General features: G+C 43.0%; 1 protein-coding gene across 6 annotated transcripts in view; it reads right to left on the reverse strand.

Annotated features, from left to right (window-relative positions):
- Positions 1–26,753, reverse strand: part of NFATC1 (nuclear factor of activated T cells 1) — a 115,593-nt gene that overhangs the window by 65,747 nt on the left and 23,093 nt on the right. For all 6 annotated transcript variants that reach the window (XM_065831980.2, XM_071804646.1, XM_071804645.1 and 3 more), the window contains exons 4-5: positions 4,269–4,471; positions 916–1,088 (exon numbers count right to left, since the gene is read on the reverse strand). In XM_065831980.2, coding sequence (XP_065688052.1) covers positions 916–1,088; positions 4,269–4,471 — 376 coding nt within the window. The remainder of the gene's footprint in view (positions 1–915; positions 1,089–4,268; positions 4,472–26,753) is intronic.

Below are 26,753 nucleotides of genomic sequence, written 5' to 3' on the forward strand. Positions count from 1 at the left end.
TAGGAACAAGAGTGAACATGACCCTCCAGCACGCATGGGGCTAGAGATGGTCAAGCTTTCCTCCCCCTCTCTTCTGCTCCCCACCCCCAGAGCTCACTCCCCACATACCCACCAGACATTAAGCTACTCCCTACGCTGTTGGCATCACAAAGATGCACTTTGTGGAATCCAACAAAACCTTAAAGACTGTTTCAGTACATCCAGCTGACCAAATCAGCAATGAGAGTTCGACTGAAATTCAATTTCCACCACTTATGCTGAAATGTTCAAGCTACAGAAAGCAAATAGATTTTGTTTTGTGTTGGGGAGGCTGATGAGGCTTACAGAGCAAGAATGATATAGGTGTCTTAGGAGGGTGCCCCAGTGCAGCTGGTAAAAAGTAGTCTGCTCAGTCAAAGAGACCCCAGCACAGAAGCCTGGTTTCTGGAGGTTTTCTGAAGCCACAGGCAGCTTGTGCAACTGTGTCAGCTCTAGTATACTGCTAGCTCTGCATCAAAGGGTTTGGGGTTTTGCTTGCTGGTTTTTGCTTTATGATATGGAGACAGAGAATGAATAGGACATGATAGCTGTTTTCCAAAACTCCTACAGCAGTTACCTGTATGATAGGGAGTCACCAAAAAAAAAAAAAAAAAGAAAAAAATCCTTGTCGCTCTCAGGTCCATTATTAGTTTAGTTTAAGTGCACTCCACTGTTGTTTTAAGTGTGTTCTTTTCTACAGAAATCAATGCACAAAGCTACACATCCTTTTCTAAGACACAGATGTTTTGTCTTCAGTATAAACCACTTTTGGAAAGCAGATTAAGATTCACCAACTAGACAGGCAAAGCGACACCGACGTAAAGCATGTCAGTGGACAAAGATTGCATGTGGGGTAGCACAACACCCAGCAAGAGAAGGATTTTTGTTGCTACTTACAGCACTCGATGGGGTTGGAGGCTACTTGCAAGGAGAGGGTCCTGCCATTGGCCTGCGGGATATGAACCCTGAAAACCAGTCGCACGCGCGTGTTCTTCCGACCGATGTCTGTCTCTCCCTTGCGCAGCTCAATGTCAGAGTTTCGGAGCTTTAATATCCCAGCACAGTCAATGCTATCCAAAAGGAAACATAAAGCAACTCAGTTCACTTCAAGAAGACTTCAGAAGACATAAGCATGCAATATCTTCCCTCTCTCCCATACATCCCCTCTTAAAAATATGAGTCAGACACAATCTGATAACCAGGCTGAGCACTGCAGACTTTGTTAAGCCTAGCACTTGCATCCACAAGTAGCTAAATTGGGGCTATCTGTAGTACCAGGTAGTAAATGCTCTTGAGCACACAAATTTAGGATGTTACTTCAGTTCCCCGAGGAAGAAGATCTAAAAGATCCTTCCTCTCCAAGACATCCTGTAAGGATGGTGCTTACAGATTAACCAAAGTCCAAAGAAACAGCAAGACTAGAAAAGTCAATGGGATGAAACAATAGTGCACGAAGTGTTACCGATCTAGACCCACCTGGTTACTAAATATTTCACTTGTTACAGATAATTTGGAGAAAAATCTGACATGATTTTTATTCCAGGGCAAAGTCCTGAAAATGCTTATTAATGAGCACAGCTCTTCCTAAGGTCAGCTCCACTGTCAATGTGTTTGTATTTGAATGAGCTGGAAATACTCCCAAGCTGAGCATTGAGACAAAGTTCTGCATGAAAAAAACTAAAATCAGAGTCTTCCCTCCACATTAGAGAAAAACATGCTTTTTGTCATATAGAACTATGACTATTTCTGACCTTTTTCTCCTATTTTTAAATTTCAGGTTTCTCCAGGATGAGTTTACAAGTCAGAATTTTTGTCAAAGCAAATTTCAACAGAGGAAGTTCCCAGAACAAAAGGTATATAAACATACACACTCAAAAACCCACTGCAAAAATACCTACGCTTTGGCCACAACTACAAAGCCTACATGGCAATTTCTTCTTCTGGGTACTGCTCTCTGGCATGCATTTTATTAGACTGGATATGCATAGTTTAATTTTATTTTGCATTCAAAGAGCTTAATTCCCCCTCCAGACCTTTGAAGTTCTGGTCTGAAGCAAACTGCAAACAAGAACTACGGCAGCATGGTTTGATTTACCTTTTTTCTAAAGTATGGATTTCAAATAACAAAAAGGCCCTTGCTGATACAATCAAAGAAACTAATGGAAGTATTAAAGCTTCTCAACAATGCATATTAGCAGGTGAAGCCATAAGAATTACCAAGTATTTGTACCCGTGTCAAAAATCTACGCAAAGATCCATACAATAAGGAAGGAAAAGTGTGCTTCTCAGTACTGTCTGTCCTATAGCAACACTTGTACAATAAATAAAAAGTAATCAACAACAATTTGTTCAGAGCCAATAAAGTTCAGAGGAGAAAAAGCATTTAAATTCAAGCTTGTAAATCATGGACATTAAAATCTGAAGACAACAGGAGTAGCTAAAAGTGCAAAAGTTTAAATGTGCAGATGAGCTTCAGTGTTTCACTGAATCAAGGCCTGAATACACAAAGTATATGTGAGAAAAGTCCTTGACTCCAAATTTCAATTCATTGTTAGTGATACAGGAGGTTTTAGGCTACTGATGTGTAAGGCTTGTATATGCCAAAGCATTGCCTATGGTTCTTGAGAAAGCTCTACTATGACCTGGTACGCACGTCACAAAAATATTCATCTTGGTTCTTGAACTGTGTAACTACCTTTATTACAGGGAGAAAGATGATTGAAATGGTAATAATACTCCCAGGTGGCCAAAAATGTGATTCAACCTGGACAAATAAAGATGCAAATAAATATTGCGTAGGTACAAATTGGTGAAATTTAAATAACCTCAGTGGAGCCGTGACAGCTTATGATGACAGCAAATGGGGGCAATAATTTTGCAGGATTGCCATGACTTTTAACACAATGCACTGACAGAGGTCCTCAGGTCTCGAGTGATGACCCTAAGCCCAGCTGGTAACGCAGCTAAACACATTCTAACTCTTCTATTTACATGAGGCACTCCAGGGCATGCTGTACATGACACTGCAAACCAGCTTCTAATAACCACTAGATGCAGAAAGACTTCAGGTGTCTGATACCATCTTCTACTTCATTAAGGTGCAGAAAACTGTATGAATAACAAGAAGTGAAACTGTGATTTTAGTAAGCTCCCTAGGATTTTCCCATGGTATTTGGCTTGGTGGGGCCGGGATTTCTTGCTTGCTTTCTGTCTGTCCACCTACTTAATCTTTCTATCTACCCATACATACACACAAAGGTGCACGCTTCTGCATAGGAATATGAATACACTCACATTTATAGACAAACCGAGAGCTGTACACACACACAAGTACACATAAATTCCTCCCAAGGTAGACACCTCAGATAAGGGTCAGGATCATATGAATGAGGAGGGAGACACATCAAATAAGGGCTAGGATCATTCGAATGAGGAGGCAGAGATGATGGGACTAAATAATGTCAAGGGTCTCATGTATGTCACATACACAGATGGTTATTTGACCCTTTATACACAATCCTGTAATGAAATTTCCCTGTGTGTAATGGACCTAAGAGACACTTAATTATCACTTAGACTCCTGTGAATGCAGAGATCCTAAGACATCCATGCCTGCTTTTCTGCATAGGACAAAACTTAACCCAGTTTAGTAACTCCAGTCTGTAAGCTGTATCACCTTTACTCCTCTTCTTAGTTCTAGAAGCTTTGATTCTAAACAAATGCTGTGAAAAATGCTGATTTTTATTATGTAAGAAATAAAAGCGGTTTTATTAATCTCAAAAACCACCAGGGCACTTGGAAATGCTCTCTAAGAGTTTCCTTTGACACCCAAAGATAAATTTTAATAGGTCCTGTTCCTTGTGCTAGTGCGTATAGGAGCAAGAGGTGTCACATTTAGAAACTAAATGCAGGAGCTGAGGTAGGAGATATTTACAGCTTGGTAACTGAGATACTTATTTTAAATGGCAAATAAGCACATTGGCTGAAACTCTAGAATGAAAGCCATCAGTTGTCATAAATATTTGTGAAGTTCATTTTGTTTTTAAGCTGATTAGAGGCAATTTGTCCTGGCAAAGTTGTGAACGCATACTATTACAGAGAGAATTTTATTAAAAAAAAAAAAAATACGAAAAAGAAAATTGTGTACAGGGAAAAAAACAAAACAAAACAAAACACACCAACACATAAGTAATCAAGTGAGATGACCAAGAGGAAACTGCTAGGAGTCAGATATGGTGCCTGGGTCTTACATTGCTCTCATGTTGTTCTCTGGAAGAAGTGGAATTTCCAGGACTTTGGTGTTGGAAAGTATTGTTTCGTGGCTGGTGGTGGAAACAGTCTTCCCGGTGATCCGATGAACCTGGTAGAAGGCATGGGGTCGCAGCAGGCGGTCGTCTGCAGTCCCAATGAACAGCTGTAGTGTAAGCGGCTCGCTTTCTAAGTAACCATGTAGCTGGCAAGAGAACAGAAAACGCCCACTGAGCACCATGCACATAAACTGCTAGGAATCAATTAAACTTTTATAAGCAGGAGAGCCTAATTCAAGGAGAGAACTTGTGACAGGTGCTATGTGTTAAGTTCCCCCCTTCCATTTTTCCTGTAACATAATATTGGTACAATAAAAAGGTGCACTCAGAAAATGTCTCATTATCCTAAAGGACCTGAGGCACTTTAGATGGGGTGAGCTTTTGAGCACTCCTGTTGCGTCCACAGAAAACTTTGCATAAATTCTGCTGTGGCGTTCAAAAAAAAAAAACAAACCAAACCACAATGAAGTCAGTGTTCCTTCCCAGTACGTAGGGTGGCAAAACTGACAGAATTTGCAAGTGGAAAGGATGCGGCTCACTCATCCTTAAGCTTCCCGGGCTGTCCTTTGTGCAGCAGCAGGCTGCTGCTCATGACACATCCCCTCATTAACTGATTTTTATGCTGGTAAATGCCTCCTGGGACAGTGTGGAGACAGATCACATATACACGACTAGTAGCTCACCATGTGTGTCAAATTCTTGTTATAATCGCACATTGAAGCTACTGGGCCTGACTTGAACCTCATCCATATTACAGTGACCGCTCTGATGACAAGTTATTTCTGCCACAGGCTGGGGATGGAGCAGGAGCAGAGTCTGACCTCATCTCCATCATCTCCTGAAGAAGCTGCTCCGGGTTCATGCTGGTACGAAGGAGACCATGGGTCTCCCCATGTCTGGGGACAGCTCCAACCTTTGCTTAACGCTGCCACCTGACACTGGAAAATGAGTCTCAAAAATCTCAAAATGAACCTCAAAAATCATTATCTTGCAGCAGTTAGCTGCAATGCCTCATCCCACGGGAAGGGAGGATGCAGCAACTAGGATGCAGCAAGAGGAGCATGGGTGAGGTGAGCTGTCCCGGGGGATGCACAATCACAGAGCAAACCTGTTCGCTCTGTTGTAGGCTTAGTTACTTCTGAGAACGGTTCAGGTGGGTTTGGGCATGAGTTATCCACCATCACTGCACCATCACTAAATCTGACAAATCAAAATTAGACCACTGATCATAATCTGGTGAGGTGCAACATTTTTAATTTACGGTGCATGCAAGTTCAAAGCTAAACACAGCTGAAAGCAAGTAGTGAAAATCATATAAAATGTTGCTGATATTTGTGTTTTGCTTGCTTTCATTCTCCTTTAATCTTAAAAAGTAATTTGTAGCTTCATAATAACATAAGATCTATCTCTTCAGGGTATTTTACCATCTGACAGCAGGAATGCAATTAAGAATAGAGATCTTGAGTCACTTTTGCTCCTTGAGCATTGCAAAATTCTGGTGAGTGCAAACACAGGCACGAAGCCCTCCCACTGCTATCAAACATGCTGATGGCAACAGGAATGCACAATGGCAATGGTTCAGGTACCATGGTGACCCATGCATGAGCAAGGAAGGATATTGTGCCTCTCCAACCACTAATCGGGCATTCTGCAGACTTTTCACCCTACGCTTTGGTCAGAAGAGCCAAGAGGAAAACAGGGGGTTGTGGTATGATATGGGGGGTTTCTGTATGAGGACGCTCAAACTGAAAAGGTATTAGCAGCCATTTGAAAAATCTGCAAAATGATGGAGAGAGAAAAGCAGAGACAAGCCTGCAGGTTGGCTTCAGCCAGGTGCTGTGGGCTGCACGGTTCAGTTCAGCCCCACATGGGACAGTCACCTCCTGTGACTCTTGATACCTACATTAGTGGTATGCTGCAAAAAGTGGGCTTTTTGGCTTTAACCCCTACAGGTGGACATGCAGCCTGAGCTGCTGGTGGGCAATCACAGGTGCACTCCCAGCACAACCAGTGGCCATGGGGAAGCCACCGTCCTACTTACGACCACCATGTGCCCCCACCTCGCAGCCCTGGCTGGACATGACTACCACTGGCATGTATGAGTGGGGCTGGCAGAGTGACCTGGATTTGGCCCAGGCTGATCTCACCCCCCTCTGGCATCTCCAGAACCTCAGTGGCAAAGCTGAGGTAATGGAGGAGACCCAAAGTACAGCAGGGTATTTTTGATCAAGAGCAGCATGCAGGTTTGCAGGGCGGAAAAGTAAGACAGTGTGACACACCAGCTGATTAAGTTTCTATGCATTACCAGTGGTCACTTCTCTAACTCGTCATGGACGGTACTTTTTATGGAGAGTGTAAAATTAAAACAAACACATATTGAATTACAAGGCTGCTTTAAAGTTAAAAATAGACTAGCAAGTAACCCAAACCTCAACTCAGCAAAAGCAAAATCGTACACTGAGGTACCCATATGTTTTACTGAATCCAGGCAAAGGGGTCAAAAAATGTTGGTCTTGCATTGAGTTCTGCTATTTCAGGCTTTATCTTTAAATCTGAACTCAGTTACTACTGTATCTTGTAACCCACTGCTGAGTCTCAGCTTGTGCTTTTCCCACAGGTTTCCTACAGGAGGCAACTGAACACCCAAAGTCCTCAGCTTTGCCCACCTGTCCTCTCCCAAGAAGCATTCACATGTTCACATAAGATCTCAGATGAACGTTTTGCATTGTTTTACAAGGTTTCTGATCTTTAAACTAAATTTATATTACTTTTTTTGGTTAGTTTTGTGTGATTGTTTGTTTTAGGGACCTGTCCTACAGTCATGCTGGGCTTGCCTTTGGATCCATTACCCACAGTTACTTATTCCCTGTCAGCGACTTCTGTACCTGAAGACAATAGTGGCTACTGCACTGAATGAACATCAGTTTTCAAGAGCTGGGAAGGGTCAAAAATGTACAGAAAGACTAATGTAATCACTATACTGTTGATTCTGCTGCCCTCAAAACAAGCAAAATCCAGACTCACTGTATGTTTTATGTCATATGCTGCGGTAAGAGGCACCTGATCTGCAATATGGACTTCCCTTTGAGTTTTACCCATTGCATGACATTATTTACTTTTACATTTGGCCACATAACCATGTAAGCTAACAGAAGCAATAAAAGAAAACAATGCAAGGAGTAACATTTGAAGGGGCACCTCCTGTGGATGACTAATTTTAGATTATGCACCCAGTGCATGATTTCTGTGACAGCAGTGTTGAGCTCTGGGAGTTTTTGGCATGATGCCCATGTCTAAAGAATGGGCAAGATTTTGCTTATTCTCAGCTGGGTGCAGCGAGAATATTCTACAGCTCCCTCAAAATATAAGAAAGCAGTATTACGGAGTCATTTGGCAAGACGAGGAGGAGAGCAGCGACAGGAAAGGCAGAGCTGCGGTACTCTAGGCTGTTAGATTTGTCAACAGGTAAAGAGAATATCAAACAAGAAGAGTAAAATGGGACAGAGGAAAAGGAGGGTGACTGAGTCTTCTTCTTAGTGGGGAAAGATCTCGTGCGTTCACATCCACACATATTTTCCACGCATGCTCTCGAATACTGTACTCGGTGGTATAATGATTCTGTTTCCTCGCGTGTGACATGGGATGCATGCGTCAGACACCCTATTTTTATCTTTTACTCTGTGTAGCACAGTCCAAAGCTCTTCTCTTAATAACTCAGTGGCTGAGTATGGGTGACAAAGGCTGTTCTTGGGTATGGCATTCATAATAAAGGATGTGCCTTTCCTACCAAGCATGCTTTGCTTGGCAATACGTAGATCCAAGTGGAAAGAGCTGTACATTCCCCTGCTGTGAAAGTGTAAAAGGATGTAGCAGACAACAAGGATCAGGCACACAATGTTCCTGAATGAGTTTTCCTTCACAAATAAAGGTGAGGATACATCAGTCACCTGGTTAAGTACAAAGGAAAGATGCAGGCAAAACTTAAGAATGCAGATAAGACCTCTGTGGTCAATGGTTTTGGTTTTGAAAGTAGGTCATTTCTTTTGTTCTGATCAACCACTGACTACCATGCTCTTTTTCTTTTTGAGTAATTCTGTTAAAAATATTTGAACTGGTCTCAAGTGATATTTGCATTTATACTATCTGAAGCTGCTAAGATCAAAATCAGACTTAATTGTGGGCCTGTTTCACATTCCTCTAATTCTATCAAAAGCGATGCAGTCACTGGTAATTAACACCAGAACAGGACCAATCACAGTTAAGCTCTTTGTCACCTTACATCATTTTACGCAAGAGGGAGGGAAAGGCTGCGCCAGCTGGGCGACTGCTCCACCGCACAAAACTTTCCCTGGGATTCCTACACCTCTCCATCATCACTTTCACAATGCCCTCTCCTACTGACACGTCTTGATTCTCACCAGTAGATTGCTCCTCATCTCAGCATGGGATGCCAAACCAAACCCCGGCCTTTCCCTAGGGAGACACATGATGCATCAGGGCTGAATGTTTTCATGCATCCCAGTGCCATGGTGCTGAACGCCAGGTGTCTTCTTCTGGCAGCCAGCAAAGCAGGAGGGAAACAGCGTTATTTCAGCCCTCACAGCCAACATCTGCCTGCAGGGTACTATCTGATTCTGTCCTACGGCAGTGAGAACCTGACGTTTACCACAGACGTGAGCATAGCCAGCCTACCTGGATTCCAACCATGCGCCTGGTGCATATCTATGAAATCCGGCAATCAGAATTAAACAGACTTGAAAAATTATGAGCAGAAGGAGGTGAGGTGCTTTTAAGATGAACATTAGGGAAAAAAAAAAAAAAAGCCAAACCTCCTCAAACTTCACTATAGTTACTGAATTTGGAGGAATTTTCGCAAATGTCATATCCAGTAACTCAAATGCTATTTCAGCATTGGTGGTTATTCTAGAGTCTGTGAGGAAACGTCTATTATTTAAGCCATGACATTTATTTTAAGAAACATGGCTGAAATATTCTGTGTGCTCCCTTCCAAGTGCTTTATGCTTTTGGCATGCTGAAGCATCTGTTGAAATGCTCAGAAAGCTACCTGTCACAGCAAGGAGCCCTCTGTGCCTGGACAGGCTCCTGGAAGCCACTGAAAGAATGATCCTGTTCTGAGGGGACACAGCAGCCGGGAACAACCACTGCACCCACCCAAACTGTCAGGAAAAAAAAAAAAGGGATTACGATACATAATAGTTTTTAAGTGTCCTTATTGGGAGTTCTTGGGAAAGGCTGCAAAAACCCTACAGTGGTGCATTCCTTCAGACTCTGACACTAAATATGTTAAATGACTGTAGTGACTGATTTAGGGCTTAGCCTGTTGCAATGCATGCAGGGTAGAGCTCCAACTAATGACAAAGTGGGGCACAAACAGGAACCTAGTATTCACACTCTAACCTAGTCAGCAGCTTGTGCCTGAGACTCTCCAGGCTACTAGGGGCTGCATCCTTAATGATTACAATGTGCCAAAAAAATCCATAGGTAATGTCCATATCAGCAATATCTGTGCCTGTTCTTTTTACGTTTGGTACAAAATAAAGACAACAATTAAATACACCCATTTATGCCTCTAAAAGTGGTAAGAACAATATCTACATTTTCTTATCCTACCATGTAACTGATGGCCACCCTGCTTGCAGCAGGTACAGCAGTGCTTAGGCTCAGCAATGCTGACATGCCTGACTGTCCCACTTGCATTTCTAGAACTGTTCACGGAATACCCTGAGTCAGTCTGGAGAGAATCATTACTGAGACTAAACACCCAGTCTGGGTAAAGTGGGCTTCTTTCCCTTTTCTTCCCATCAGTGTTTTGGAATGTAATTCCAATGCTTTCAAAAAAGGTCAGACAGGATAAAAATCTACAAAATAGTGAAATTTTTAAAGTAATTGCTGCTTGCCTGTTTGAGCCAGAGCTTCGGGAGCTACACACCAAAGAGCTTTATTGCTAACTTTCTCAAGTAAGTATTTTTTTTTTTGTTACAGTAACCACACACAATGAATGATAAAATGAAACAAATTGTCATGTTTTTAAAATGCATCTAATTTACACCTTCAAAATAGTAAGGTCAGTGAGTGCTCAGTCTCCTAACTTTTTAAAACTAATTTTTTAAAAAAACTAAATTGAAAAACTACTGTTAAAGCTACAAAGAAAGTGCACAAACATTTCAAATATTGATTTTAGCTGTGAGCACCAAGCATGCATAAAAACAGGCTCATCAATCTGATTTTTAAGAAGAATTTACTTTTAGCTACCATGTAGAAGCACTAGAAGATGTGATCCATTGCATCATGGGTTTAAACGGGACGAGGGAGAAGTTGCTCTTGTGGCCAATGACTGTCATGTGAAGCCAAGACACCGAGGGTGAGGTCAGGAGACTCAGGCAGCTATTCTCGTGTGCACTGCAGAGATTTTGCCCGACCTTTGCCTGGGCAGCCACTGAACCGCTCTGCCTCCACACCCTGGGCTGAAAACACCCAGGAACCTGCTGCTGAAGGCCCAGGGAGCTAGCAACCTCCAGCTTGGCGGGTGGGAAGAAAAAAAGACACAAAAAGACTGCCCTACTCATTGCAAAATTCCCTCCACCTATTCCTCCCCGTTTTGGCTCCAAATTCCTTTCCTAGGGGGATCTTGAAGAAAACACACCTCAGGTTCCCCAAGGCAGGAGACTGTAGAGGCTCTTTGCTCAGTCTCCCATCCCAAACCACAGGGTTTAACACCAAGTGCCATGGGAGACGGCATATTGACTATTCAATCCTGTTCAGAGTACGGGTTGGAAGGGATCTTCAAAGCTCATCTAGTCCAACCCCTGCAATAAGGAGGGACATCTTCAACTAGATCACATTGCTCAGAGCCCTGTCCAGCCTGGTCTTGAATGTCTCCAGGGATGGGACATCTACCACCTCTCTGGGCAACGTGCCAGTATTTTACCACCCTCATTGTAAAACACTTCTTCCTCATGTCTGGCCTGAATCACCCCTCCTTTAGTTTAAAACCATTATCCCATGTCCTGTTGCAACAAGTTCAGCTAAAAAGTCTGTCCCCATCTTTCTTATGGGCCCCTTTGAAGTACTGAAAGGCCATAAGGTCTCCCCACAGCCTCCTCTTCTTCAGGCTGAACAAAGCAGGACTCAAACCACTCCAGACTTCTCCATTCGAGGGGGAAGGCGGGCGGCCCTGCTGCAGACCAGGGGTGCACTGCACACTCACGGGCAGTGGCAGGGAACCAGCAGGCAGCTGAACTCTGTGCTCCAGACAGGGCTCCAGGCAAGCGCCGGCAGGCCCCAGCTGAGAAGAGCAGGACCCCACGGGGCAAGAAGCAGCCCTGGCACTGCCAATTTGGCCAGATTAGCAGCATCCCCGGGCCACCAACAAACCACTGCGGCACTCACCTCGCTGCAGGGTCTCACAGCATCTCCATCTCTTTCCAGCTGTTTCTCTCCAGTTTCAGCACCATGCTCTGCAGAATACTTAGGACTGAGAGAGGCACATCATCCTGAACAGGTACTTCTTCCCATTGCTGGCAATCAGGCACACAATAGGGGGTGCCAGTTTTCAGATGAGGTAGGTGCAAAGCTCAGCTCCAGACCACTTGTCAGTGTGGACACAAAATGGAGGTGCTAAGCTTGGGCTACTTGGATGCTCCTGTACACTCTATTTTTTTGGTGAGAGCACAAGCCAAAAAAAAAAGAGAAGTGTCTTATCCAAAACAGCAGAGCAGACAGACTTTAGAATATAAAAATAAATAAATAAATAAATAAAGACCTCCCTAGGAGCTGAGGTGACCCTCTGGCTGTGATAGCTTCTGCTGAATTTTATCTGACGCAGTTAACCAAAAAAAGTGTATAATTTATGCCCTGTGTGACTTAACATATATGCTACTACTCCTTAGTTCCTTCACTTACTTCAAATAAAAATGTAACAGGAATTCCTACAGGTTTTTGTGGTGGTTTCAAGATTTACTTTTCCTTTCTAAAACTGATTTTTCTTGGATTCACTCAAACTCTGTTTTAAGATCCAAATGTAGTGAGAGTTCGTCCACAAATAAAAATAAGATGGCTTGCTCCTGCAAAGGGCTAAGCCTGGGCAGAGAGCGAGAGCTGGACGGGAGAAGGAGTGAACGGAAAACAGCAGGACTGTGTTTTATGTGGCACTTTCTAGTGCTGCCACTTGGACTTTAATTCAACAGTGCAGCAAAAGAGCAGCTGTTCACATCATGATGAATAAAGACCTATATAAAACTTCCAGCTGCAAATACGCTGTGAGGAATTAATAATCTTAATGTAATAGAGATGCTGTACTCTCAGTCACTGGCTCACAAGTCATTTCAGTCCCTACCCCAGGAAAAACAGCCTTCATGGCTGCTGGCTCTCAGCACAGCCATGAAACCTTCGCATTTAAACAGCCGCAAGACGCTGCTCTCTGTTTCTAAGAAGGATTTTCCTCCTCAAAAATACACATACCTAGAAACCAGCCCAAGTTGCACTCCTCCTAAAGCTGTTAGACTCACAAGAGGATGCCCATCAAAAGAGGAGTTACCGGCAGAATGAATTTGTAGGTCCTGAGCACCTCCTGCACTGAGACACCAAGAAATCATTACTGTTCTTGTGCCATGTTCTACAATGAGACTGAAGAGACATCCTTTCCCTAGTCCTTGTTGCCTCATCTCACTCCCCAGCCCCACTTTCAGGTGACTGGAGGCAGCCAGCCCTCTCAGCACAACAGTTGATCTCCAAAAGCACAGCAAGCTTCCAAAACCTCCTTGTAGGGCAGGGCTGGGGAGAGCTGCTTCCCTGTGGAGAGTTTGGAGGTGGCCCACTTAAATGGCAGCCCACTTAAATGAAGAATTTTTCCTCTTTTTGAACGGCCTCACACTTGCCCAAGGGAGGTCGCTGCTGGCCCTCATGCCGGGGTGGGGGGACTGTCTGATTGCAGTTCGGCAAACGTGTGACCTTTTGGAGCTCTCCACCCTAGCAGCCTGCCTGTTTCCATTTGGACAGGATCCTTAGCAGTACGAAGTTGAAGTGCAGGAGGCTTTCAAATTGCAATTAAGTAAATGCATGCTGACAACAGAGAGCTGGGCTCTGGAAACCACAAATTAAAAACCTGGGTCTGAGGGGAAGTCCAGTAAAATAGTTCCCTCCCTGAAACTACCCAACCCTTCAATCTACTTAGCTTCCACTCAAACATTTGCTCCCAGCATCCATAACAGCTTTCCTTTTGGACAGCTATGCTCATGATCACGTAAGAGTTAAAAAAAAAAAAAAAAAAAGGAATAAGTTACTAAAAAAAAAAATCACAAGAGCATTGCAACAGGAATTCATTACATATTCTTAGGCAGATACCCCAGGCAAGCTTATACCTGTGAACCTGCTTTTCGTCATGCTGCTGACACATTGCTCACATCCAGCAAGTTACCATTTGTGTGTGAGCACGGGCTGGCCCAGGATCTTCGGGCGTGTGTCAGGTGCCGTCAGCACAAGCAAGACAGGAATGATGCCCTCACCAATGCCCATCCCAGCCACAGCACAGAGCCACCACCAATATCCACCAGCAAATTCTACAAACCTGAGACACCCCACATACGTCAAATGCCATATTATCACTTGATGGCTCCCTAGCTGTCATGGTGCTGCAGTAACTGCACTACTTTGAGTTCCCACCCTTGCAAATTCAAGGGCAACAGGGTGCCTGGCTGCCCCCAGGGGTTATCTGCTTAAGTGTCAATGCTTTTGATGTGGTTTTCCTACTCATCAAGATGAACACTGGCTCACACAGGACAGGGGCAACACAGTTCCAGGTGAAACACCTCTGGCGTTCATAGACACCAGTGAGACAGTATTAGACCAGAAGAGGTTGCTTTCCCCCTAAATTTTAACTCAGATCCCAATGACTTTTATTTAAACTGCTACTGAAGACAGAAAGCTGGGACTATGTTTAAAGGCTCTATCTCTGTAAATATTTGGAGAGCTAAAAATACTGAGCCATATTCATAATATGAATATTGGGCTTACTGTTCTGTTGCCGTTAAAACTACTATAAATACACCTCCAATTCTTAATTTCTCTGGTTTTCCAAGAACTCCTTTAAAAAGACAAAAAGCTATTATGTAAGACATCTTGTTATTTAATTAGCCATCAAAGGTCACAGCACAGAGCATGAACTGAAAGCTCAGTGTTTAAGGTAGACAAAGCATGTAGTGCACTAGCACGCTATACAGTTGTACGTCCCACATGGGACTATTATAATCAGGCAGTCCATGAGTCAAGCCCTGATTGCTTTCTGTGCTTGGGGAAAGGAGGGAGTGTGAAGGGAGGCTATCTGAAGGTCTGAAATAAACCTCCTTGTTTCCTCTGCAAGTCACAGGAATATTGATGGCTTCCAAATTTCAGAGTACCTCCATCTGTTTTTTTATATAGAAATAACTAAAAGAAGGAAGGCACTTCAAGGCCTTTTATAAAGACGCAGAGCAAGGATGGCTTTGTAGGTGAAGGAGGAACTGGGCAGAAGGTGATCGAGTATCTCAAGCTCTGCCAGATAGGTTTTGCTTCATCAGAGATACAGGGCTTGATTAGAGCAGAGAAAATTTTGTAACAAGTTTTTACTTATTTCCAGCCTGCTCTATGTTTAATCAATTTGTGCTTCAGCAGTCTTATAAAATAAAACCCAGCAACCATGCCATGTGGCCGAGTAACCCTTTCTTCACTACACAAAACACAGCACTTCTCAGCCCTCTGGTTCCAACCCTTGCACTATTTACACCTGCATTCCTTGAGCAGATTAAGCTCTTGTTCTTCAGAGTCGGAAAAGTGCTGTCTGCACGTATATGTTCCTCAAGACACGTTCTGCTTCCATTGTTTCAACCCTTACAAAGTGTTGTCATCACATGCACAAGATTCATAAACATGCAATTTCTGACTTCTGTCTCAGAGCAGAAAAGGGCAGTGTGTTTTGCCAGTTCAGTGCACACTTCTGGTCCTACTCTCCTTCCACAAGCCACCTTTGATCCACCTGGTTCTACAGTTCCAATTACGCTGCAGTTTTATCTGAGAGCGTGCCTTCTATGAAAAGTATCTTAATGCAGCAATTAAAATAGGTCAGGTATAACTTATAGCTCAACTTCAAGGTTTTGACCTCCAAGACAGTTTGATTAAACTGTGAAAAATTCAGACAGACTGGGTTTCATGCGTGAGTTGTTTGAGAGCAAAAGTGATGCCATTGGTTGATGTCACCTGCTTTACAAAAAAAAAAAAAAAAAATCCTGTGACATTTATACCTTTAATAGAAAGCTGTAGTCTTTTGGCTTTTCAGTTTTGAAAGAAACAGAATTTAAACATCGATGCAACCGACCAGACTCTCTGACCAACAAGATAACATGAGCAGTTGTGCCCAACAGGCTACAAGTACTACAATGAACTGAAAGATCTGTGATCTCCAACAGGGAGTAAAAAAAAAAAAAGCACACAAGACCCTTACATAAACTTTCTCAACATACAGAGACTATTTTCAATCTATTATTCTAAATATTGTCACATTGAGTAACATTATTTAGCAACAGCTGATGCATTAGAATTTCATCTAAATACTGAAGAGCTAATACCAAAACCCCGTTTAAAGCTAGTAAGACAGCCAAATAAAGTGTTGTGAATATTAATGGCAGAACTTGCCAATAAAAGCTTTACAGAGTAGTTTATCTGCTGCTACAAACGAATGACACCTTGTTGCAGCTGGTGTAGCAGGATGTCAGTGCACCACTGGAGTTTGAGGAAGACGCTGAGGATATCACTTTCTCCTTCGAAGGGACCTACAATGAGTATTGGTGACCAGGATATGTGTTTTCACACTGAAATCACGACAGTCTCTGTATCAACCTGTTGATTTCAAACATGATGGTCTGGTATGGGCCAGAGACAGGAATGCCAAAGTCTCAACAGGCACTGCTCCTCACCATCAGATTCAAGCCTTATGTGGGTATATAATCCAAGAAGTAAACTTTGGTTCTGGCAAACTGGTAAGATCTTAAAGCCCACTGGGCCCAGTTACACATAATTACACATAACATATCAAGTCAAAAAGAAACAGGGTGATTCACAGCACCTAACTTCAACACCTACAGGCTGGACAACAACACGGTCTAGTCTCTTTGGCTGCCTTCACAGCCAGCAAAATGAGACACGCATTCTGAAGGTGTGACTTACCTGAGCTGTTTCAGATGTTCACACCAGCCTAAAATTAATAGCTCCCTAAACTCTATACCAACAAGCCTTACCCTGATTATAGAGGGAAACTAAGGCAATTAGCTCAGTTGCAGACATCTACTGTTAGCCGTATAAACCCCAAAAAAGAGATTTACACATGTAATCAGCCTAGGCCACGGTTCAATGCAGGAGTGTCCCACAAACCCAGGGCAGTGCTGTGAGAAAGGCACACTGCTCTTAGCCCAAAGAGAGGAGGAGCAGAGCTGCTGTGAGAGACCCCTGCAGTGGCAGAGCCCACTACAAACACAACACTTGGTACCTTGCCATCACACGTGTCAGGCAGTCAGCCACAGCTTTTTACAGCAAGAGTACGAGACCACCAACTTGAATGGTGGTACTTTGCAGTCCTTTTCTCTCCCAGAGGGAAAAGTCAAAGTCAATTCTACCACAGCTTCACTTCAGTGCTTACGCTTCTGCACCTGGATTTTAGGAGCTGCAGTACCCTGGGCACAGAGTCAGCCACAACACAGGGCAGGCAGCGGGTGGTCACAGATGGGAGACAGACACTTAACCAGCTCCACCCCAGCCTCCCTCCCAGTGCCCGAGATGGGATCAATAACCCTTCCTTCCCTCAGAGGAGAGCTGTGGCCAGGAGCAACTCTGTGCAAAGACTGCAGCAACCCATTCACCGTCCACCCTGCTCCCAGCAGCACTCCCAACCTCAGCTCTGGAGCACACGGGAAGTTTGGGAGCGGCACCGGGTACTTTTTGGGTGGCCTTGCTGTTACTGTTGCTTCAAAATTGGAACACATGTTAAAATCATAATAAAAAGGCAATACTCCTGCTAATGTTCATTTTTATTCTAAATTCAAATTTACTTATATTACATAGCTTTCTAATACAAAAAGGGAAAAGAGCTTTCACTAGTAACAGGAAAGTCTAGAAGCTAGAGGCCAAATTTGATCGTATTTTTCTTTATTTATGTTATTTTACTCAAGACTGGAAGAACAGAAGAATGCTTTCACTCATTAGACAATTTTCCTAAAAACATAGGATATTACAGCTAGACTTCTAGGTTAACGCTGCCCTGTGATTAGAGCAACCACTCATGTAAAATTTACTCGGGCTGAAAGTTTCAGGGGGCTTCATTTATGCTACTAAAACTGCAGAGCTATAGCCCAGCGCCAGCATCGCCCCTGCACTGTCTTGCTCTTTGCAAAAACTCTCTGACCTGCCTCCATTTCAAGCAGAGTTCTTGCAGCCAGCAGTGGGGCTATGTCAGTTCACATATTTTAAGGTTTTCCTCACAACCGGGAGGGATTAGAAAATGAGGCTTTGATGTGTTCAGGACATGTGCTTGAGATTACTTGTGTACCTAGATGCTAGTACATGTGCCTACAAGTTGTGGTATAAATTTGTTTGTCCCTGGCAGCTCATGTTTGCAGCTATGGGTGGGGTTTGTGTAAAATTCTATTACTGTATGCCATTTTGTAGTCAATAATACTCTATAACCTATATTCAGCAACAATATTTAAGTCTATATTGAGCAATATTACATTACTGCAGAATAAGAGCTAAGACACATAAGGTCCACATAATGAAAACAATATCATTGGAAGAGAAGCAGACGAAAATTAATTTGAAAACCGTTTGGAAAATCATCACAGGATAATTAAAGATTATTGATAAATACATGCCATCTATACATTTTTCTCTAAAAAAGCCGCACATTCCAAGCCATTTTATGAATTCCTGTATATATGAGGAGATATTTAATATTTTACGTGGCTTTTTTTTATTCTGAGATGACAGGCACTATCTAAATACTTTTAAACACGGAAACACGACTGCTCCATGCTGTATTGTGTTTCAACCAGACAAAATACTCTCCATAGCACAGAAGGTGTTACAAGAACTTAATACAGAGTTCTGCAAAGAGCTGCAGGATTTTGGGGGGGTTGCCCTTTTTTCAACAAGCATTATCTTCTGTGGACTTCTCCAAGGTGAAAAATCAAACCCACCCATACCAGTTACTCTTCCTCAGCACTTCACAACTTTTAGACTGCTATTCCTCTTCAAGTCAATGAGATTTTACAGCTAAAGCTAACCCTGCATGCACTGCCAGTTTTCTCTGGTGTTTTTCTCCTAGAAACGCAGGCACTTTGTACATATATAGCAGTGAGACTGTATTAAAAGCCACAGCAGGTGGAAAATAATACAGCCCAGGGAAGTTTTTGGTTTTGACTCTCCTCACAATCAACGCTATGCACCAAGCACTATGAGGCACAGTAAATAAAGACATTTCACACAGACAAGCACGAAAATCTTCCAAAACAAAGAAAATTAAATTATCTTTCAACTAAAGAACACGCTGCAGTGCAAGACTAAATGAGCGATTCTAATTAAAACCATGCTGTGAATCTCCTACTTTCCACCACGAAAAAAAGATCAGCTAGTGTTTGTGCATGTACAGCCACCCTCTAAAACCAGTCAAGCAGCTTCCCAGCCAAACAACGCAAGACACAGCATCTCAGAACTACAAAACACATTGAAATAATTTCCATAGCAATCATAACAACAACATGCCAGGCCAGGACCTGCAGGGAGGCAGGGGGAAAGCAGTGGGAGCTGGGACCCCCGCCGGCCCCAGTGCTGCCCACTGTGCCAGGCCCACCATCAGCAGCACCCATGCAGCGCTCATCCCCTCGCCCCACGGCCGCATCCAGCACCCCACAGGTGCATGCCGCCCCGCTCACTAGCACTCACTTTGGCAATGGTCAGTCTCATCCAAAATAGTCACTTGCACCCCTCCTCCGCCCTGCACCCACAAGCAAAGTGTTAGGTCCCCACACACACAAGCAAGAGAGCCACAGCGCGGGCAGTCCTGGCCCCCAGCAAGCACAGGCAACGCTGTGCAAGCCTTGCTTGAGTTTCTTAATCCTGACATACACCAACCATCTCAGGCTCAGGTCGCTCTCCTTGTGGTGCCACATCAGGCAGCAGCCTCAGGTGAAGACATCAAGAGAGGGATGAAAACTTGGGACTAACCCTTTGTGCCTGAGCTGCACCTCGGCTTCACACACGGCTTGACTTTGAGCAGCTCTCCAGAGATGAAATGTGATCTCTCTTCTGACCCACTCCCTTCTAGCTATTTATCTATCTGCACAGCCACGACATGCTGTGGGCTTCCCAAATGCTAGCCACTGTCCTTTCACAGGCAGAGAGCCGAGGGGACGTGTGGCTTATTAATGACAGCAAATATGGGCACCCCTGTCCTGCACAGAACATGCATGATACACTGATATCGCTATTTTGATGCAGGCACAGGGATCAGCTAAATATAGCAGACTTTAGTGACTGGTCTAAATTACAGACTTAAATGACATGAAGAAAGGTACAGTTTGCCCAAAGACAGAGGAAAGTAATGGGAAGATTTTAAATGGTGATGAGAATCTTAGTGCGAGCATCATTACGCCTGACTTGCTATCAAGACATCCAGTAAAAGCTTCGGAGACACAGGGGCTTCATGCCCATTGGATGTGGCCAGCCATAATGGTGGTGGAACAAAAAGAAGATGCAATCATCCTAAGGGATCCCAAAATCAAAGGGACCAAAGGCAGAAGCAGAGGAAAAGGAGGATCCAGTTAATAGAATTCACCCGAAAACCATCAGAGGGAAGCAGCAACACACGGGCGGGAGCCTGCAACCAACGCCCAAAGTGCACTGGATTTTGAAGAGGGACAACTTAATGGGTCTCCCGAAAAGCAGTAAAGAGGTCTGTAAGAAGACAGTGCAGATTCTGCAACTTGCTCCCCTTTTTCCTGTTATTTTTGGGCAGTTGGCAGCCCCACATGCTCACATGTGATACCCAATGTCTTGTAACACCCATGCAAGGCAGTGAAAGTATCTTAATCCACGTTTTGCAACTGAGTAACCTCAGCAACAATAAGTGACACAATTAATTGCCAGTTAATCAATGTATTCTTGTTTGGTAGAAAACTAAAGCACATGTTCAACATTTAATCCCACATTATGAAAATGTACTGAATGTACTGAAAAGCTCTATTGCACTTTGCTCAATCTCTTTTATATCTTTCCCCTATATTACATAGAACTGGACCAGCAAACTTTTTACATGAGCAGCATTGCAAGTGGCAAGGTATAAGCTCCCTTGCTGGTAAGGACAATGGCTTTTTGCCAGGATTCACATTTGGCAGTAACACCACGTTATCAGTGCCCAAAAGAGCAAAACTCATTGAAGGAGACTTTGGTGACTGTAACCAAAGTGCTGAGGAACTCCCAAAAATGTACCCAGGCTGTGCCTCCAAGTGTTGTTTATTGCTGTGAATAGGGCTGCATTTGAAACCTAGGCAGTAGCCTTTTAAATCCCAATGTACATCATGTCTGCATGCAAACCAAAAGCAGGAGTTCCTCTGCTTTATTAGGTACTGAAACATTAAAAACAGGTGTTTAAAAACCGTATTACAAATCTGTCTGCAACCTGTATTATTTTTACCATGTGTAAGTAAATTGATCGCTAGCACGTTTCAACTGCTTCAGTAAAAATATGCAACTGCTGTTAAATTATTTCTCAAACATGTGGAGGGAGGAGAAAGTTTATTTGATTTCACTGCACGCAACATATTTTACTTAAGTGCATGTATATAGCAGATGCTGTAATGGATGATCTCCCTTTCACGTCATGTATCAAAGAAGATCTCAAGCTATTCTTCACAAGGAAAGAAATGATAAACCCCTTCTCATAATGAAAGCTGCAACGTAGTTCAAGAGAGCAACTGAGTAATTTGATACCATATTTTCCACTGATTCAGCCTGTTAGCTGGAACAATGACTGATTAAAATGGAAAATGTATATTTTAACCACATATACTGATATTCCAGATTACAAGGTATGTTATGGATGTGATTTTTTATTCTTCTTACACATAAAAATTAGAAAGTACAAACAAGAAATTATTCCAATGGAGTTACATTGGTGTGAAAGTGATCTGAAATACAAGCTGGCCCCCAGTATAGCTTCATACAAAATGCGCACAATATAATTTTCATAATATATATGTTTTATGTAATTTGGAGTACTAAGAAGAATAAAAATAAATTTCTTGCCCTGAGATATTACTTTTAGGAATAGAGGACAGATGTCTAGTTGCCAAAGCAGGCTTGTAAAAAATTAATCACCTGCCTCATGCAGGTTAGCAGTATTTGGCAGGTAGGTTAGCTCAGCTCATAATGAAGCATCTGGCTTTGGTAAAGCTGCATTTTAATTTTAACCGTGTTTCATTTCAGCTTTTGGGCACCCGTCAACATGCAATAATCTGACAAGTCTGGAGCAGATCTACTGATTGATAACTTTGGTGTAGGTCTTCCCAACTGCAACCAAAACTAAGTAACAACTGTGGTTCACACCCAGATCACAGCCTCATGTATCATTTAAACCTCCCTGTAAAGCCATTTTAAGTCCAGTCCTTGACATCCTACTCATCCACAGTCTAATCTTCTGAAAAATAGTTAAACTGACTAAGAGTCAGCAAACTCCTAAGCATGTGCTTCAATAAAGCAGGTTAAGCTTAATGACTTCAAAAGTACCCTAATACTGCTTTGAATGTGGTTTGGGGTTTTTTTTGTAACGGAGGTCTGGTAACTCAAGGCAAGCAAGAGGTCTACCCATGTTGCAATTTTCCTTAGAAAAGTAGGTTCCTATTTGTAGCACTCCCGGGCAGCCTCTTTTGACTAACCAGAAGTGTCAGCAGCTCCTTCTCAGATGCTAGGAGGGCAGAAGGAGAGTTGCTGAAGCTCAGAGAGGTCTACAGAACCACAGCCTTCTGATTCTGCAACCCTCCTCCCTTCTAGGTGTTTCCCCTGATGTATGTATTTTCAGTGAAAGGGTGCTTCTACCACAAACTTACTGGGAGAAAAAAAACACCAACAATCGTCCTTTGAGAGACCAATTGCTATGCAGATGCAGAGGCCATGTTTTTTTTAATTAATACCTCAGGCACTAAAATAACGTCCCCAAAAGACAAAGATCTATTAGAATATGAATTAAGCAATTGCCAATTTTTGTTTTTACATTACGACCATTATTTAAGTTTTCAAATCTGCCAAAACCCTCAGGAATCTCACTGGCTGTTGTTTTTCTCTTCTTGTTTCACTTAAGCTGAATTGTTTCTTTCTAATACTTTTTTTTTTCAAAAAAGAAATATAAGAGAGAACAGATCACACTATCCTGAGCTTTAGCACATCTTGACAGAGAGTACTAAGGAAGAAACTGGGAACATTTAGCTCCACAAGCACATTTGCAGTAGCCTCACTAGCACTACCACAAATGCCTTTGCTGGGCTGTTGCGGCCTGCACAGGTATTTTCCTAGCACATTGCTGCAAAGAAACTGTCTATTTCAACTGTTATTTTTTTTCCATCTTCACTGAACTACACCCACCAACAGATACTCCCCAGGTCCACAGACATATTTGTACTTTATTTAGTTATGGTGAAAAATTAGGCAAGGGGGATTTTTCTTATCTTGCTTGGGACCTGACCACTTGTGGAAAAGGGGAATGGCAACTTCTAAATAAAAAATTTGAAGACATAGTGAAAGACAGAGAATTTGCAACTTTCAGCAGGAGCAATGCAATATTAAAAAGGGGGCAAAAAGGATGGAAAGGAGAAAAAAAGCATAGCACTCAAACCATCAAGGATGAGTTCTGATTACTCCCTGGAGTGCAGTGACACATGTTTTTGAGGTATACTTCCAAAATAATGATGAAGCGCCCTTTTCTGACAATGTGCAGAAAAAGCTCTGCCCAAACTGCAAACAATTCTCCTAGTGAAAGGATACAGCATGAGACCTGCGAACAAAGTAAATGAGGAAGAGAAGAAAAGACTACTACATTTATGTTCCGTCTTTCTTGGTCTTGCAGAGACTTCCATGAGATTGTTTCTAGACACTTAGAATGTGTGTGCTGCTGGTTACCAAAATCAGCCCCACAAAGGAAGCAGAAAGGATGTCTCTGTGAGCAGTGGTGGGGATGAAGATGACTCCTTTGCTTCCTTCCTAGGTCTAACCTAGAAGGTCTTTGCCTTATCAACCAACACCAGAGGACAGCCAGAAGATATCCCACACACTGAGAATAACGCCACCAACTCCCTTGTTGCAAAGAACAAGGCAGAAAGGTAACCGGGAGAGGCCAAGGAAGAGGAAAGCTGGGAGCTGGTATCATCATCCCCTTTCCTGAGCAAATGGAGACAGCAACAGCAGAGGAGTAGGCACACCTTCCATCCCCTCCTCCCTCAAGGCCACTAACTTCTGCTTTGCAGGTGGCTAGCGAGTCCAAACTGAATGCAAACCTAGGATGCTGGGCTAAATCCTTTGGGCTGGAAAGCCAGGTTGAATATCTCAGCGTCCTAACAGCTGGAATACGTATTGTGGTGTTCGTCAGGCCAAGCGTGGGTGAGCTCTCATTTTTAAAGCAGAGCAGAGTACATTCCCCAAGTGCTGACTGGTAGAAACTTCGTTTTTCATTTGGAAGGGGCTCTTACACCAAACAGTAGAGGCCTGACCCCAGGACTGCTCATAAATCAGAGCTGAAGGTGCATTTTCAGGGTCGTAAAATCTTCACCAGCTGACAGCAGCACACTTTACAGAGCAGCTCCCTTCTAGACTTGGTCCTTCCCAGGCAGGCCATAAGCTACCTATATGGCTATGCTTGTGGAGATACCCCGTGGGACCAGCTTCATGGGAAATATCGAAAAAGAGAAACTCCCCCCTTTACAAAACACAGTCTTCTAATGATGAAAAACCATGATAAAAAGCTTTGAATGGGCACTCTTATATTCATTGGATTTATAGAAGCAACAGCAGCCTTAGAACATCTGCCAAATCATTTTGCTTTTCAGTTTTGATTATCTGTCTGCCAGTTTGAGGCTAGCTTTAACCATACAGATGCAAGAAGTGAGAAAGTCATTCAGCTTAGATTTATTTTTAAGAAGTACTGGCTGTCTAAAACAAGGCTATAAAAATGTAGGCTCCCTGTCTGGTTTGTTGTATGGTTGCATGGCTTTGTGCTATTAATTGCAACCTGGCTAACAGGTGCTTGTCAATGTCTTTATATCCCCACCATCCAAAAGGATTATATTTCCATCTGGATAAAAGGCTGATGCTGTCTTCTAAAACAAAGTTAAGAGCAGCACAGAGAGGAAGCCCACTGTGGCACGACAAGCTGAATCACTGCTTACTAACACAAATATGCCTGCTTCTCTGCTTTGATAGACCCAGAGAGGGAAGGGGAAAGAGGCTAACATTTTTTTCCACATTCACTCCTCTTGGTGAGGTGTCAGATGGCCACGAGTTGGACTCACCAGGGACTGTTTTCCTTTCAATTCGCTCGACTGACCCAGCAACAGTGTCAGCCCTGTTGCTTAAAACAAACACAGAGCACTGGGGTACCCCTACCAAGAAAAGCGCTTATGCACACACTGCAGGTACATGAGAAGTCCCATATTGTGTACTTAAAAATTAACCATGGGCTCACTCTTTCTGTGCAGCATCAGAGCACTGCTGTGAAGGACTTGCCCCACTCTGTCTGGAAGAGCCTTCATCTCGGAATTCTTATCCCTTCATCTCCTTCCTGTCGCTGACAATGAACACTTCTTTCCAGTCTTTTCCTTCATCTCATTTCTCTCTTCTTCCCATCTTGCCTTCCATGTAACTGCACAACCCTTTACCTCACGCTGTTAGCTGCTTGTGAAGCCAGGTGCATGAGAAGTGCTATATGAGACGGTGATGTCAAAACGTAAAGCCCCAACCTGAATGCATTTGCAGCTAGCTGGACTGACTGCTGCCCCTGAAACTGCGGTGGTTCGATCGACAAGGCTTTCTATTCCTTGAGGGGTTTGCATAAGGTATTCATAGCTCTTTGGTCTGGAAGATTAAAGGACTCTGATAGATATCTGTGGTGGCCGGCACCTGGAACTGGACTACTTGAGTTCATTATCTGAAAGCAACAAAACAAACGGATCCATGGGAAACAAATGATAACACGCTCCATGTGTTACTGTGGTGCACAAATAGCTCAGAGGCATGTTGGTGCCTAATTACGGTGATGTGGAGATGTACAAAAATACAGAGGCACCAATTGCTCTAGAGAAGAGTTTTGACACTTGTTAGTCATAAGGGGATTTTAAAATCCCAACATATGCCTCAAGGCCTTTGAAAATCTGACTCAAAGTACCTACTTGAGATCTTGTCAAGAAATGACCCAAGCCAACTCTTGTGAGCAAGACTCCCGGCACAAACAACATTTTGACTATTTAAATCAGCAAACAAATCGTTGTGTTTTGCCTATAAAATGAGGGGGTTCAGACTATTTGTCTGTTCACAGGCTCAGATCAAATTCTGTATTGGAGTCCACAAGCCATAGGTAACCTCTACCATCACACTGCAAAGTGATACAGTGAAAGGCAAGGCAGCATTCACTGTATCTTCAATATTATTTTTCCAAAAGGAAAAAAAATTCTAGCTAGTACTGACTACCTACATAAAAATGGGAAAAAAAACACAACTTATTTTCTTCCCTTTTTCTAACCAATTTACCTCTCTCACGTCAAGAGTGGTCTTGAAAAATATTCTTGGCATATTTTGTGTCAAAAAAACGAATAATAATCATGACTTTGAAAGTGTTTACTACACTGTTCTGTGCATTTGAATATTTTCTTTCACCCTTTAGTCCAGTCTTTTATGGGAGTAAATCATACCCTTTAATTAAACATTCTTGAGTATTTGGATTTTATCTCACAGATACACCGCACCCTGCTTGTAAAAATTCCATCTCGGGCAGCTAAAGTACTTGACTTATTCCAAAGATGAGTTATTAATTAGAATATCTATAGACTGTATATTTATAATCTGGTGCCATCCCTCCCCAGGGATCTTAAACTTTTATCTGCCAGACTGCTTACCTGCAGCTGAAACAGAGCCATTGCTGGCTGGAATGTAACCCCCACCTTGTTCAACTCCTCACCACCACTTTTAAAATTTAGAAAGGGAGGTATGTCCAAGTGGAGGGCATATTTAAGACGTTCTGGATGTAAACCCCTTGAAGCAAATTCACCTCACTTAAAATAGGGCTGTAGCTGTCTAACTCCATGGGTTTCCTGAAGCCCCCATTCACTTCATCTTGCTCCATTCAGGGAA

The sequence above is a fragment of the Patagioenas fasciata genome, chromosome 2, assembly GCF_037038585.1.
Source record: "Patagioenas fasciata isolate bPatFas1 chromosome 2, bPatFas1.hap1, whole genome shotgun sequence".
In the NCBI taxonomy this organism is placed as follows: domain Eukaryota; kingdom Metazoa; phylum Chordata; class Aves; order Columbiformes; family Columbidae; genus Patagioenas; species Patagioenas fasciata.